General features: G+C 43.4%; 1 protein-coding gene across 7 annotated transcripts in view; it reads right to left on the bottom strand.

The window, feature by feature from the left end:
* The window catches only part of EXOC6B (exocyst complex component 6B), a 456,300-nt gene that overhangs the window by 370,093 nt on the left and 71,382 nt on the right, over positions 1-14,825 (bottom strand). For all 7 annotated transcript variants that reach the window (XM_038398631.2, XM_043512818.1, XM_038398630.2 and 4 more), the window contains exons 3-6: positions 10,989-11,036; positions 6,754-6,844; positions 6,606-6,651; positions 2,952-3,156 (exon numbers count right to left, since the gene is read on the bottom strand). In XM_038398631.2, the coding sequence (XP_038254559.1) occupies positions 2,952-3,156; positions 6,606-6,651; positions 6,754-6,844; positions 10,989-11,036 (390 nt within the window). The remainder of the gene's footprint in view (positions 1-2,951; positions 3,157-6,605; positions 6,652-6,753; positions 6,845-10,988; positions 11,037-14,825) is intronic.

Here is a 14,825-nt window from a genome sequence, read left to right as displayed (position 1 = left end):
TGGTCCATCCCCATCTTCTCTCCTGCCCCATGTTTCCAGTGTGGCTTACCTGGTCTCTCCTCCCACCCACCGCAAGAAACCCTTTTAAAACTCCAGCTTTGTCCCTTTGTCTCTATCTGGTTTAGGAGTTTTCGACTCTCTCCTCTGCCCTCTCCCAAAACAAGTTGAAGGAAGTATCTTCGCCCAGCTTCAGCCAACCTATTGTCATTCAAGTGTTTCCACTTGTTGATATCAAACGATACATCGGCTGCATGTCTGTCACAGAGGTAACAGATTCTGTGACTTTCTGTGACCTCCATGACTTTTGCAGCGGCCGATGCGGCTAGCCCCAGGGGGGAGCAGCAGCAGTTTGGGTGTGGAAGAGGGTTCAGGACTGGGGAGAGGGTTGGGGTGCAGGGCAGTACTTACCTAGGGGGTCTCCCCAGAATTGGCCGGCATGTCCCTGCAGGTCCTAGGCAGAGGAGCCAATGGGCTCTGCGCATGGCCCCGCCTGCAGGCACCACCCCCGCAGCATCCATTGGCTGCAGTTCCCAGCCAATGGGAACTGCAGAGCCAGTGCTCATGGTGGGGGCAGAGGCCCCCTGGCCTTCCCTCCCCCTAGGAGCTGCAAAGATATGCCGGCAGCTTCTGGGAAGCTGGGTAGGGAGCCTGCAAGCCCCTCCAACCCTCCTCCCCAGCACTAGCAGGGATCCCGGGCCACACACACACTCTGCACTCACAGCGCCCCCAGACCGCAACCCCAGAATCCCAAGTTTTAGTCAGGGGTATATAGTACAAGTCATGGACAGGTCATGGGCCGGGAAGCAAACAAATATCCACAGCCCGTGACCTGTCCATGACTTTTACTAAAAATACCCATGACTAAAACGTAGCCTTAATCATTATCCCTGACCTGGCAGGGATGTGACAGCCTTGTCAGCAAGGGTGGAATCTACATACATCCAGGGGCATCCCATGATACAGCAATTTCATAATAACTTCATCATATCAATCAAAACTCGAAAGTTGTACAGGCAGATTCCCCAAGTCATCAACATACAAGTTGAAGGAACCAAGACTGAGGGAGGAACAGAAAGTGAGACACGCATCTAAATCATAGACGAAAAAGGACAGTGATGGATAATAACTACTTGGAGAAGAAGAGGATTGGGGAAAAGAGAGACTGATTATGTGTAGTTTGAAAAGACTGAAGGTGGAAGAAAAAAGTGTTGGAAGTGACAGGAGGGACAGCGTATGAGTGAGAGGAGGAGACCCCACCATGAAAAAGGCTGTACCAGATAGGAAGTGCCAAGTTTCAGTGACTGCATGGAGATGGAGGGACATGAGACACAGATCAGAAGCTGCAGCATATATGTTTGAGGTGGCCCAGCCACTCCACTGGGAGTAGCAGAAATGAAAGGGGAGGTGGTGAGGATGAGACTTGTCCATGTATGGGAGGAGAGAGAGTGCAGGTGACAGCTAGTGCAGGGTAATAAGTATCCTCGCCAGAGATGGAGAGACAGCAGAGGAGGAAGCAATGTAGGATGTGGATATGCAAGGATGAAGAGATGGATTCATCAGACTCTTATTCTGCCTACCCATTCCTGGGAAAACAGGTGTATGTGTGCTCCTCTCCCCATGTCACCTCTGCCCACAAGACACGAATGCATACTGCTATGAGCTTTCATTATGCATTAACTAGCCTCACCCCTGCCCCCAATGTCACAACAACAACAACACTGGAAACTCAAACAATCAGACAGAACATCTGCAAGCCCTTATGTTCCAACAATTAGCAAGCCTCCTTAGCTGGACTTAGAGCATATTTGAAAACAGCACATTCCCTTCATTAGTTGGACCCCAAAAAACGACTGAAAATGATTACTTCTTTCCATGCACACAGCAAAGAATGACCTTTCAAGAAACTGGGTTGGCTTTCATGGCCAAAAAAAAAAAAAAAAGTCTTTCCATAAACAATTTGTCTTATAGTAACTGTTAGCATCAGGTAAATTCAGAACAGTTAATAAGACCAATTTAAATACCAGGAGACAAAAAAAACCACTTTCCAGACATTGTTACTATGCGTGTCTGAGTCTCTGACAGGAGGAGATGATCAGAGCCATTTTCTTTGCAGATTCAGAGATGCTAACTTGACTTAACATAAGTACTAGGTAGAACGGAAAAAGTTTGCTATCCATTATTCCCAAAGTAATGGAGCTCAGAGTAGAAAGCCTATTCTATATTATGTTGCAGGAGGGTTTTTGAACAAGGACAGCACCACAGCAAACGTAACATGAAGGAAACCAATTAATGGAAAAGATTGTAGAAAGAATGACATTTAGAAGACAAAGAAAAAGTCATTGAGAAGTTTTAAAGAATAGTGAGAAAAGTGGTATTTCCTGGCTGTAACTAGTTTTGAGGTTTTTTTAATACACATTTATGTACAATTAACCAGGGATCTCTTTCAAAGTCAATGCAATGGCAAGCTATTTGTAAAACATACAGTGTAAAAATGTACCTATTCTTTTGAAGGAGCTCAGGATGCAGAAACGAAAGCATATTGCATGCTAATTATTTTACACTGACCATGGGAAATTGATACTGGCTCTTTCAGCTCTGTAACTTTTCACTATGCACAGCACAGCAGCACAAATGCCACGTTACACTGCTAAATGGGAGATCTGGATTATACAACGCACCCCGGCCTCCTAAACTTTGGGCTACTAGAAGTCTAGGGCAAAGTACAGAAAAACATGTCAGGGCTTTGCAGTTGCATCAGAAACAGAAAACAGACACCCCTAGCAGCTGTAGAATAAAGGATCATTCAGTTTCATATGGCAACACTTATTTAATAGTTAAAGCAGGTTTTGAAACATTGAACTACAAACGTTAAATACTCTAGCATAGAAAAGGACAGTTAAAAGTAAACAGGCATACTGAGCTTACCAGTAGAATGCGACACAAGATCCTACCTGTTTCATCGCCGTCTCTCCAATCTTGTCAGAGTGCTTACGAATGCTCTCCAGAAAGTCTTTGAGGTCTGACATGGAAACATCTTTTATCTCTTCACGCAGTTTAGGGATATTATCCACCATGATCTTGCAGAAGCGGTAGTGGCTCACCTGTGGCAGGTATGTATGCTCAAGGTGCTCTAATGTCTTCAATGCGGGGTAATGTCTGGGAAGAGTGTAAATCAGATTCAGAAGTATACAAGATTATTCTGCTGTTCCACTTGACATCAGAGGATGATGGCAATAAATTAGCACTTCTATATACCCTGGATCTCAAAACGCTGTACAGAAGTACACATACCTCAATGCTCACGTACAATATAGGGGAGAATTATTCTCACATTTGCAGTTAGATAAACTGAGGTTTAGCAAGGTTAAAGTGTGGACATACTCTGAGAAGTGACTGTGTAAAAATGGCTCTGCTTTACTAAAGAGGCGTCTGTCTTGTGCATATTGAGAGTCGGTTCTGGCTACCTGTCTAATTATTTCTATATCGCTGAGCACTGTTAAAAGCTTCCCATCCTAGAAGTGGCTGCATTTAAGTGGCGGATCAAGTAATTCCTATATATCCCTTACATACCTCACAAGGGTGCCATAAGGCGCAGTATTTGAAACGCACTTTGAAATCCCTGGCTAAAAGGCACCATAGGAATGCAAATTGTTATTCGTACCCAGCTTCTTCATTTATTTATTTTACTATGATGCCAGAGGCCCCCATGAGAATCCAGACTAGGTGCTGCTCAGGATACAACGACCATCGTTGGCCCAAAGAGCTTTGCTCTGATGCTGTTACTTCCATTCCTAGGTACTTCATATCTGAGCATGAATTCACATATACATAGCACTCACCTTCCATCCAAAAACTAAGCTACACTGGCTAATCATGAACATAACACATCTGATGAAGGGAAAACCATCAGAACATTGGTCCATCTGGCCCAGTATCCCGTCTCCAAAAGTGGCTGACGCCAGATGCTTCAGAGGGAATGAACAGACCACAGCAATTTAATCGACTGATCCGTCCAGTCCCAGCACGTAAACTTTAACTATGGAGCTGTTAGCGATATCTCTGAAAATTTATTTTGATCATCACTAACATGTCTCTAGGGTGAAATAAGGCAACCGTAATAGGACACAGTTTTGGAGAGGTAATACAGAATACCATGTCCAAAGGGAAAAGCTGGGGAGGTGAAAATTTAAGTAGGAACACAGCGGAGATGAAATTCGACCAGGAGAACAGGAGTAAAAAACCCCAACTCAAGGAAAATACGTGCTTAGGCATAAAATATGCACTACCATATCACTTTAAAAAAAAAAAAAACACTCAAATCTCTTTTCAAAACAATCATTATGTAAACAGACAGTCAAGTCGGGGAAATTATTTTAACTAAAAATTGAAAGGACCATTAAGAGCAGCAGTCACATGGTTTAACCTTGTAACATGGGGCACTATTTATATTACAGTGGGGTACAAAAAGCTATTTACAATAAAACGTAATCCCCTCTGGAGAGAGAAACTTAAGAGTAGACGGAAAGCCAGAGCTCAAACTGGAGGAAAAAACACACATTGGGTTTTGTTATATTTTAGGATATTGTTTATTGAAGTAGAAGATGCTAAAATGTGGCCTGCAGAGACAGTGTGTATTCACTGATGAGGTCTACGACTGCCTGCCGAAAACAAAGTCTAAAATATCTGGAGCAGGGAGTAAGTGCAGAGGCCAGTGATTCTTATTAATGAAGTAATGCAGCTTTAGCCCCACAGTCCCTGGTGAGTTCTTAGCACAAGCAAGGCTTCCAACTGTGTTCTGCTCTCTCGGACAAGAACAGCGGCGCCTCAACTCACTTCAGAAATCTGATATTTTTGTATCTAACATCTTACATGAAGTTATCTTTCACCCCAAATGATCCCAAAGTGCTTAACAAGCTACATGCACAGAGAGATCATTTCACCAATGAAATGCAAATGCTTTTGGGGTGAAAGGATGGCAGCCGGCTACACAGATGGTCGAGGTGGCATTTTTGGCCAAGAATATTGCCCTGGTGATCTTTCATGTACAAACCCAGAGCAGAAAGTTTCTCATACTTCACTGTCTTGTCTAAACTGGCCACATACAATTTAGTGAGACTTTATTGGCATACAAAGCTGTGCAAGTGTTACCAAAGAGGACATCCCTCAGCTGTCAGCCAGTGGTTGGAAAAATCCCCTTAGAGCTGTACACTGTTCTGGGGGTTTGTCAACAGTCTGTCAGCAGTGTTTAATCCTAATGCAGTGACAGGTTCATGTAACGAGCAATATCTCCGCCATCTCTCTTTTTCTCCCAGGCTCAGGTACAATTTTTCCTCATCACTTTGAGACTAATGAGTCCTTATCATCTGAGGAAATCTCTCTCACTTCCTTGGATTTTGGACACTGGAGAAGGAAGTGTTCGATCTCAATCTCTCCTGTCCTGTGGGTTGCACAGTCAATCCTTTCTCGGTTTGGACTGTACTTTGCTCTTCGTTTCCAGCATGTCACACACAGTGAACCAACTGAGACTGGGTATTCAAACTTGAAGTTTACACTACCAACCCATTCCCTATAGGCTATCAAGAAAAGAGACAGGAGGAGACAGTTGCAAAAAGGGTTTAATTTGTTTTGCTGCTTTAGTAAATGGAGCCATCAAATCCAGACAAAAACTAAGTGTTCAGATTTTACTTAAATGTGGCCCACAGTAATAATTTCTGTTCAAGTCAAAATGAATCAATCAAAAGAAAAATTGAAGTGATTCCCAGAATCAGTTAATGGAAACACTATATAGAATGAGGGAATCATATGGCATATGAATTCCTTTCAGTTCACACCACTGTGATCAGATCCAGCATCCCTACCCCTCCCGAACACCCAGACAGACACAGACACACACCAATCGCTACGAATCCCAGCTACAAGTAACATATTTTAATGAACATCTCATCGGTCAACAGATAAGCCCCTCACCAATGCTATACACCGTCAAAAACGGACAAACTAGTAGGCTACTTTCTACCATGCTCAGACATACTAATGGGGAAAACCCCTTACTGAACAGCTAAATAACACTAACTTCCCCCACTCTAGTCTGACTTTCAGATGCGAGGCATATCAATTTACCCAAGGCTCTGGGGGATCCAGAAGCACAGGGGCCAATAGTATTTATTGGGTAAAGGAATGAGGGGGAGGCGTTTCATGTCTAGTAAGCTATTTCTGGTTTGCAGCAACTGCTAGTTCAATGTTTTTTATGTGACTGAATGGTGGGCCTAGGATAGGGATTTTGTGTGTGTGTCAAATTGAAATATATAAATAAAAATGTAAGTTGCTATGAACATATTCACTAGAAAAACCTGGTATATGAGGAAAGATTATACATTGTTACAACTACTGTTCTAATCTGCACCTGCATTTGGATTAGACTGAAGAAAGGGTGAGCAGAAGAGTGGTTTGAGAGCTACTAATGAGAAATTAGATAGTTTCAAAGCTGAGAAAACTGCAGTATAGATCTCTCAACTCCTGAGAACCTCTTCCTTTGTTGAGTTTAACTTAGGACTCCAGATTGGTGCTTTGTGATTCTTCAATATGCATCAGTCTGTAAAATTTACCTTTTAGATTTCATTTGCTCTCTCAGTTTGCTGTACATCTCCAAAACTGGGGAGAAAAGAAAAAACATATATACATTAAAAGACAATATATTAAATTAAATCTAGATGAAACTGTACAAGTAGCAATGATCAATTTCAGATTCCTCACCAGGAAGACACAATGTTAGTTTATCAACGGTAGAAGAAATATTTCTCTGTTGTAGTCGACATTGCTTCAGCTCTTCCATTGCTACTACCAACTTAAAGAGAAGAAAATTAAATTAAATTATGCCAATAGTGGTAAACAAACAGCTTGTATGTACATCTCTATGATGTACTCATCTCTCAACAAGTTCCCAACAGTAGGTCTACAACAATGCCTGCTAAGAGAGCTAAGGAACTCATTATTCACTCATGGAGTAGGGAAGAATTTTGAACCCGCAGGAAGTTACTGAGCAAAGTTCTATGTCTGTGTAATGCAGTAGGTTAGACTGGCTCATTGTGATCCCTTTTGGAAACAATCTATGAACTGTACTCCACTGCACATATGCAAAACAGTATGGTCCCCCTCCTAGCATAAGGAAAGCAAGACTTTATGGATGCACAGGAGCCAGCAAACAGAGCTGTAAACAGAGGAGTCTGAGTGGGAGTTCTATTAGAGGAGAAGGGACGAAGCAAACCCCTGTTTCTTAGGGGCAGTAAGTGAGGGTTTTTTTGGGTAGTGTGTTTGTTCTGTTATGTGCGGGGTTTTTTTTTCCCCTTGTTCAGTTTGTAGAGGCTGGTAGGGGGCAGCGTGCTGAGAGAGAAGCAGAGCCCCGATTAGGGGGCCTATAAAAGCAGCCAGTCAGCCAGCCAGTGACAGAGGTGCAACAACACAGGAACCAGCGAATGCAGGTGTAAACAAGGGAGTTTGAGTGGGAGTTTGAAAGGGGAGGTGGGGGAAGGAGTGTGTGTGGTGTTCTGGTTTCATTTTGGTGTTTGTTTGGGGTTTTGGTGGTTAAGAACACAAGAACAGCCATACTGGGTCAGATCAAAGGTCCATCCAGGCCAGCATCCTGTCTACCGACAGTGGCCAATGCAAGGTGCCCCAGAGGGAGTGAACCTCACAGGTAATGATCAAGTGATCTCTCTCCTGCCATCCATCTCCACTCTCTGACAAACAGAAGCTAGGGACACCATTCCTTACCCATCCTGGCTAATAGCCATTATTGGACTTAACCTCCAGGAATTTATCTAGTTCTCTTTTAAACCGTTATAGTCATAGCCTTCACAACCTCCTCAGGCAAGGAGTTCCACAGGTTGACTGTGCGCAATGTGAAGAAGAACTTCTTTTTATTTGTTTTAAACCTGCTGCACATTAATTTCATTGGGTGGCCCCTAGTTCTTATATTATGGGAACAAGTAAATAACTTCTCCTTATTCACTTTCTCCACACCACTCATGATTTTATAGACCTCTATCATATTCCCCTTTAGTCTGCTCTTTTCCAAGATGAAAAGTCCTAGCTTCTTTAATCTCTCCTGATATGGGACCCGTTCCAAACCCCTAATCATTTTAGGTGCCCTTTTCTGAACCTTTTCTAATGCCAGTATATCTTTTTTGAGATGTGAGGACCACATCTGTATGCAGTATTCAAGATGTGGGTGTACCATGGATTTATACAAGGGCAATAAGATATTCTCCATCTTATTCTCTATCCTTTTTTAATGATTCCTAACATCCTGTTTGCTTTTTTGACTGCTGCTGCACACTGTATGGACATCTTCAGAGAACTATCCACAATGACTCAAAGATCTTTCTCCTGATTTGTTGTAGCTAAATTAGCCCCCATCATATTGTATGTATAGTGGGGTTATTTTTTCCAATGTGCATTACTTTACATTTATCCACATTAAATTTCATTTGCCATTTTGTTGCTCAATCACTTAGTTTTGTGAGATCTTTTTGAAGTTCTTCACAGTCTGCTTTGATCTTAACTATTTGAGCAGTTTAGTATCATCTGCAAACTTTGCCACCTCACTGTTTACCCCTTTCTCCAGATCATTTATGAGTAAGTTGAATAAGATTGGTCCTTGGACTGACCCTTGGGGAACAACGCTAGTTACCCCTCTTCATTCTGAAAATTTATCATTTATCCTACCCTTTTTTTCCCCTGTCTTTTAATCAATTCTCAATTCATGAAAGGATCTTCCCTCTTATCCCATGACAACTTAATTTACGTAAGAGCCTTTGGTGAGGGACCTTGTCAAAGGCTTTCTGGAAATCTATGTCCACTGGATCCCCCTTGTCCACATGTTGGTTGACCCCCTTCAAAGAACTTTAATAGATTAGTAAGACATGATTTCCTTTTACAGACCATGTTGACTTTTGCCCAACAATTTATGTTCTTCTATGTGTCTGACAATTTTATTCTTTACTATTGTTTCAACTAACTTGCCCGGTACTGACATTAGACTTACCGGTCTGTAATTGCCAAGATCACCTCTAGAGCCCTTTTTAAGTATTGATGTTACATTAGCTATCTTCCAGTCATTTTTTTCTTTTTGGGGTTCTTGGGGATTTTTGGTTTCCCTCTTTGGTTGGTGTTATGGAAGTGGTTTGAGTGTGTTTTTCCCATAAGGTTTGCCAGTTCTAATCTCTGTTAGAAGCATCAGTTCCACCCCCTCAGCCAGAGACAGATTATTTCTCCACACACTTTGCCAGTGGTTGTCAAATTTTAAATGGCCAAAGTATCACAGCCTCCACCAGTTCCTGTGGGAGACTAGTCCTCACTCCAATAGGTCTTTTTCTTTTCTATTCTATATAGGTTCTTATACTGCATTCATCCATTGTCTATCTTTGCACCTTTCAGTAGTACATCAAGAAACGGAAGTAACATGTCATGTGTTTGTTTTCTCATTCTCTGCCCAAGGGGAGAAGTGTGTACAGGGGAGTATTTTGCTTTGGATTTCTTTCTTTTTTTTTTTTTAAGAAACACATGCGCACACACGCGTGCGCACACGCACACACACACACACACACACACACACACACACACACACACAGAGAGTTATACATTTATGTTAGAGCAGATGAGGGCAAAGAAATGCACCTTGCACTTAGCTCCCGAGGGAGTTCATTTCAGTGTCTTGGGCTGACACCCAAGAGAAGCTCTGTATCTCGCAGAGAAGAGCTTTACCCTTATTGTAGTGAGTTCCATTGTGCCCGAAGAGCAGAGCTGTTGGCCATGGTCTTCCTCCCATAGGCAGAGCCTCTTTCTTTCCTGATATCAAGTCTAACTTTTCCTTTTCTTAATCATATCCCTTTATTCTCCTAACTATGCCTCTCTGGATCAGCCTAAATAATCTCCCCCATTCCTTGGCGTTTACCCCATTCAGACTCTTGTACACTGATGTCCTCTCGGACGTCACTAAGTTATTACTTGGCTATCTCAATCTCTTCCAGAGCCAGTCCTAAGGGATGCATGAACAGTGCACTCGCCAGCAGCACACTGTTGGGGTCACAGTTTTTCAAAACACTGATATTTACCACAGGGAACTATCCAACATTGGCAGGAAGATGGAATAGGTCTTTTCCACATCTGAAGCCCATAAGCCAAAGTACTTACTTTGAAAGTACTGGCAATAAAGTGAATTTCTCTGTGAACTAGGAAGATGGAAGAGGAGAGAAGAGCAGAAGATTTCTATGGGAGTAAGGAACAAGTGGCGAGAGTCCCTCCAAGAGGAGGAGATGATGAGTTGCAGGAATAGGCGTTTCTAGACACTTCTCATATATATATGCACACAACTGGCACTTATCTTTCTTCGTATATCTGTGCCTCTAGATTACTGATCACTTGTATTGCTATCCAACAATTTCCCTTCAATTTCTCAATATCCCTTTAGTTTTAAGATGTAGAAGACTGAACGCAGTTAAAAGGGAAAAATCACATCCAAAACATACAGAGATTCACTTGCTCCATGGTTCGATGCCTCCACATATGCAGCTGAAGACCGCATTGACTTTTACTGCTGCCGTACTGCTCTGCAAACTGGGAGCCTGATCCTTCAGTGTTTATTGACACTAGTTGGGGTGAAGGATTGAGCCCACTGTTTGTCCATTATCACTTCAAAGTCTTCCTGCTTTCCAGGTTCCCCTCCCCGCCATTGAGTTTTAATCCACAAATTATGGAAAGGGATAGTCACTTCATACACATCCCCATTACATTTAATGAAAATTAGGTACAGGTATCACAAGTATTATACAGATTTAACACTATGGTCACACAAGTTATCACTAGTATTGCCCACACAGCTGTGGACTTCTGAAACTACAGGTCTCTGCAATCTATCAGTATTATAATATATTAAAATATTCAAAGCAAATAGATCATATAAGGGAGGCTTTTAAAAATACAGGGCTTACTTCCTTCCCCTCACTCTGCAGTTTTCTATTCGTGTCTGTCACTTGATGCTGTGGGAGGAAATGAAAAAAAAATTAATTTTAAAATTTACATGTAATCAAGAGGTTTTTTTGGTTGCTTGCACAAGAACCTTTACTAGGGGTTTCACCAGCTTCCGCACAATTTCTTACAATTTTCTTCTGCACCCCCTAAAACAGATGTGGTTAATTTGTTTTTTTGTTCATCAAAAGGCATTCAGTGGATTTTCTGACATAAGGAAAGATCCTAAGAGCAGCACAGGTGATATGAAGGTGGACATAGAAGAGTTTCTTGCCAGTTATTAGACACCAGTGGAAAACAGCAAGGGGTAACACAGCTAGATGCTACCTTTGATTAGCTGTGCCCTCCCCAGCACAATATTCTGCAATTGTTATTCAGATAAAGTAGAACCTCACCCTTGAATTCCATTCTATATGAATAAAGGAGGCATAATCTGGTCCCTGAGTCAAGTGCATTTTTTGTCAGCAAGTGAATGGCTTCTTAAAAACTGAATATCAATTAGCTCACGTTTCATAATGCAGTTTATATGAACTGTACAAAGTAGTCAACATGGATTCATCCACTTCTCCCCTTCCCTGTCAACATGGTAACTGTTCTTGAAACAGATGTTCAATCCTGAAAAGTCTAAATTCTCTGGATCAACAGTTATAGTTATAAAGTTCTATAAAGTTTATAGTTATAAAGGGCACTGTGCTTGCTCCTGTACAACACACAAAAATTAAGATAGTTCCTGCCCCAAAGACCTTCCAAACTAAGAGGTTTACATATTGTAAACAGGGCCGGCTGCCTCGTATCGATGCCTGTGTAGCACAGGGTCAAACTACAAGCAGCCTGCCTCAGTTTCCCTCTTGGACTGGTCAAATAAATTTCATTTCAGGCTTTTTCTTCATCAAAAATTACCCCTCACTGGGGACTGAGCTCATTAATATAAAATAACTTGCGAATAAAATTCAAACCCCAAAACAAAGTCCATTCATAAGTCCACACAACAAAAGGTTTTTCTTCCTCCACCCAGAACTTACTCCCTGGAGCCTTTACCATCCTTCCCTAGCTTCATCAGGTTCTTTTCCAGGCCTCTCTGCCCTGGAGAGCCCCTCTCTCTGCAGACACTATCACAGCTTCTTAAGCTTCCTCCTTCATTGCAGCCACCTGCTGCACTGTATAGGGAATTATCCAATTCTCCCCAGGTGAAATAGATAATTCTGTCATCAGGGTTCACTAGCCCAAGCTCTTCAGCCCTTAAGGGGCGAACCACCCTATTACACATTCTTTGGACAGGAGGAAAAATTGACCAAAAAGAATTTTGGTAGCATACACATTCAAGTTTACACAGTATTGCACTGGATCTGCTGCTATCTGCAAGCTTCCATTGGATTTCAACTTCTTGCTCAGCTCTCTCATTCTTAAATTTAAAAAACTAATCCATAACTTAAAAAAATTACATGAATTCGTCGGATTTTATACAAAAGCAGCAAGAGGCTGGATCACAGCACCCTGAGCTGCCACAGAGAACAAAAGAACATAGTGGATTATAAGAGCAAGCAGCCCACCCCCATCACCTCTGTTTCCAGCAGAACAGAAGTTGAGTTTATACCGGGGTGGGCAAACTTTCTGGCCCAAGGGCCACATCTGGGTATGGAACTTGTATGGCGGGCCATGAATGCTCACAAAATTGGGGATTGGGGTGCAGGTGGGCGTGAGGGCTCCGGCTAAGGGTGTGGGCTCTGGGGGGGGGCCAGAAATGAGGAGTTCAGGGTGTGGGAGGGGGCTCCAGGCTGGGGGCAAGAGATTGGGGTGCAGGGAGTGAGGGCTCCAGCTGGGGGTGAAGGCTCTGGCGTCGGGCTGAGGATGAGGGGTTGTGGGTGCAGGAGGGTGCTTTGGGCTGGGGTTGCGGGGGAGTGAGGGCTCCAGCTAGGGGTGCGGGCTCTGGAGTGGAGCTGGAGATGCAGGGCTGGGGGTGCAGGAGGGTGCTTTGGCCTGGGGCTGAGGGATTTGGAGGGCGGGAGGGAATCAAGGCTGGGGTAGGACGTTTGAGTGCAGGAGGAGGTTGGGGTGCAGGCTCTGGGTGATGCTTACCTCAAGCAGCTCCCAAAAGCAGCAGCAGCATGTCCCCCCTTCAGCTCCTACATGGGGGTGCGGCCAGGCAACTCCGCGCACTGCCCAGTCCGCAGGTGCCACCCCTGCAGCTCCAATTGGCCACGGTTCCTGGCCAATGGGAGTTGCAGGGATGGCACTTGGGGCCAGAGGGGGAACGTGCCACTGCTTCTGGGAGCCACACGGAGTGGGGAAAGTCCCCAACCCCACTCCCCAGCTGGAGTGCCCGAGCAGGGCAAGCCAAGAACCCCACTCCCAAGCGGGAGCTCAAGGGCCAGATTAAAACATCTGGAGGGCTGGATGCGGCCCCCTGCCCATAGTTTGCCCACCCCTGGTTTATACTCAACTCTTCACCTTGTCATGATTCCCTCATATGAAACCATTACTCACTACAAACTCTGATGTCTTGACCAATTACTACGGCTGCCACAGCAAGGATCTGCTGCTGCAGCCATGCTGAGGAAAGTGCAGCAACCAAGATTTCTGAATGAATTAGTACTAGTGAACCATGTCAGACTGACATCCTAGAAATGAAGTCCTCTGCTTATCCACTACAACATGTATGGCAATGAAAATTTCCCTATATCACCGCACAACGTACTTCAAACGTGACCTGAAATACTCCAATTCTAGAGGTGGGAGGATCATTCAGTCTCCATAAGCCATTCAATCCTTTACATCTCTCACAAGAACGCTGACAAGACAAATAATTATGATGTTGGGAGGAGGATCTGTGATATAAGGAGGACCAACACCCAACTCATACCACAGTGGCCGCTGATTGGCCAACAGATGGCAATGATTTTTGGTCACTTCCAACTTGGGTCAGATTGAAACTGGTGACCTAGCAGTGAAAGGCTTTATACAGCCATCCCAATACCAGCTGCCTGAACGGTCCAGATTCCACGACTGCCAGACTTTTTTAACTGCTTGTGACCATAAACGTATTGCATTGCAGGCAAGAAGGATTCACCTCATGACTTAACTTTTTACAACTTCACCGGAGCGGTCGCATAGCAGCGCTCCCGCACCTCCTGCAGTAGGTTCAGTTCTCCTGGCTGACTGCCCTACACAAAAACTGCTCATTTCCTTTACGATGTCCTGAGATATTTCGAGTAGGAGCATGGTATCTCCTCTGAAGATTATTTTATTTTCTTATACCCTGAAAATCCTACTAGCAAAAAGAATTCACGTAGGATAATTTAAACCTGCTCCAAAAATGATGCCAAGTCTATACAAGTCTTCTATTAAAATTACATCTCAATCCCAGCTAAAGCAAAAACGAACAGGAATATGTTCCACCCTTGTACATTTTCAGTTTTTTAGAGCCACAGACACACACAGAAAAACAGATGATTATTTACATAGGAGTTCCATAGACACACACAGAGCTTTTCAGACAAAGGGATTTGGAGATTTTATAATCTAAGACAGACAAGCACAGCAAGGGGTAACAAACAGCAGGTGGGGGCATGGGAAGGATGAGGATATGGTAGTGAAGGATCATGAGAGGGGCTTACTTAGTTCATTCTTCTCTATATGGAACATGTGTACCATGCATTTGTTTAAATTAATTATAACGTAGGGACAATCAGATGGAGGGCAGGAGAAGAGCAATGAAAGGCCAACTGAAAGGAGTTATAAGCAGGAATATGAAGGAGAAGAGAGTGCAGTACACAGTGCTGAGGACATTCATGGTACAATAT

Source organism: Dermochelys coriacea, chromosome 4, assembly GCF_009764565.3.
Source record: "Dermochelys coriacea isolate rDerCor1 chromosome 4, rDerCor1.pri.v4, whole genome shotgun sequence".
Lineage (NCBI taxonomy): Eukaryota > Metazoa > Chordata > Testudines > Dermochelyidae > Dermochelys > Dermochelys coriacea.
The sequence above is the reverse complement of the archived record's forward strand: the minus strand, read 5'-3'. Positions and strand labels throughout refer to the sequence as shown.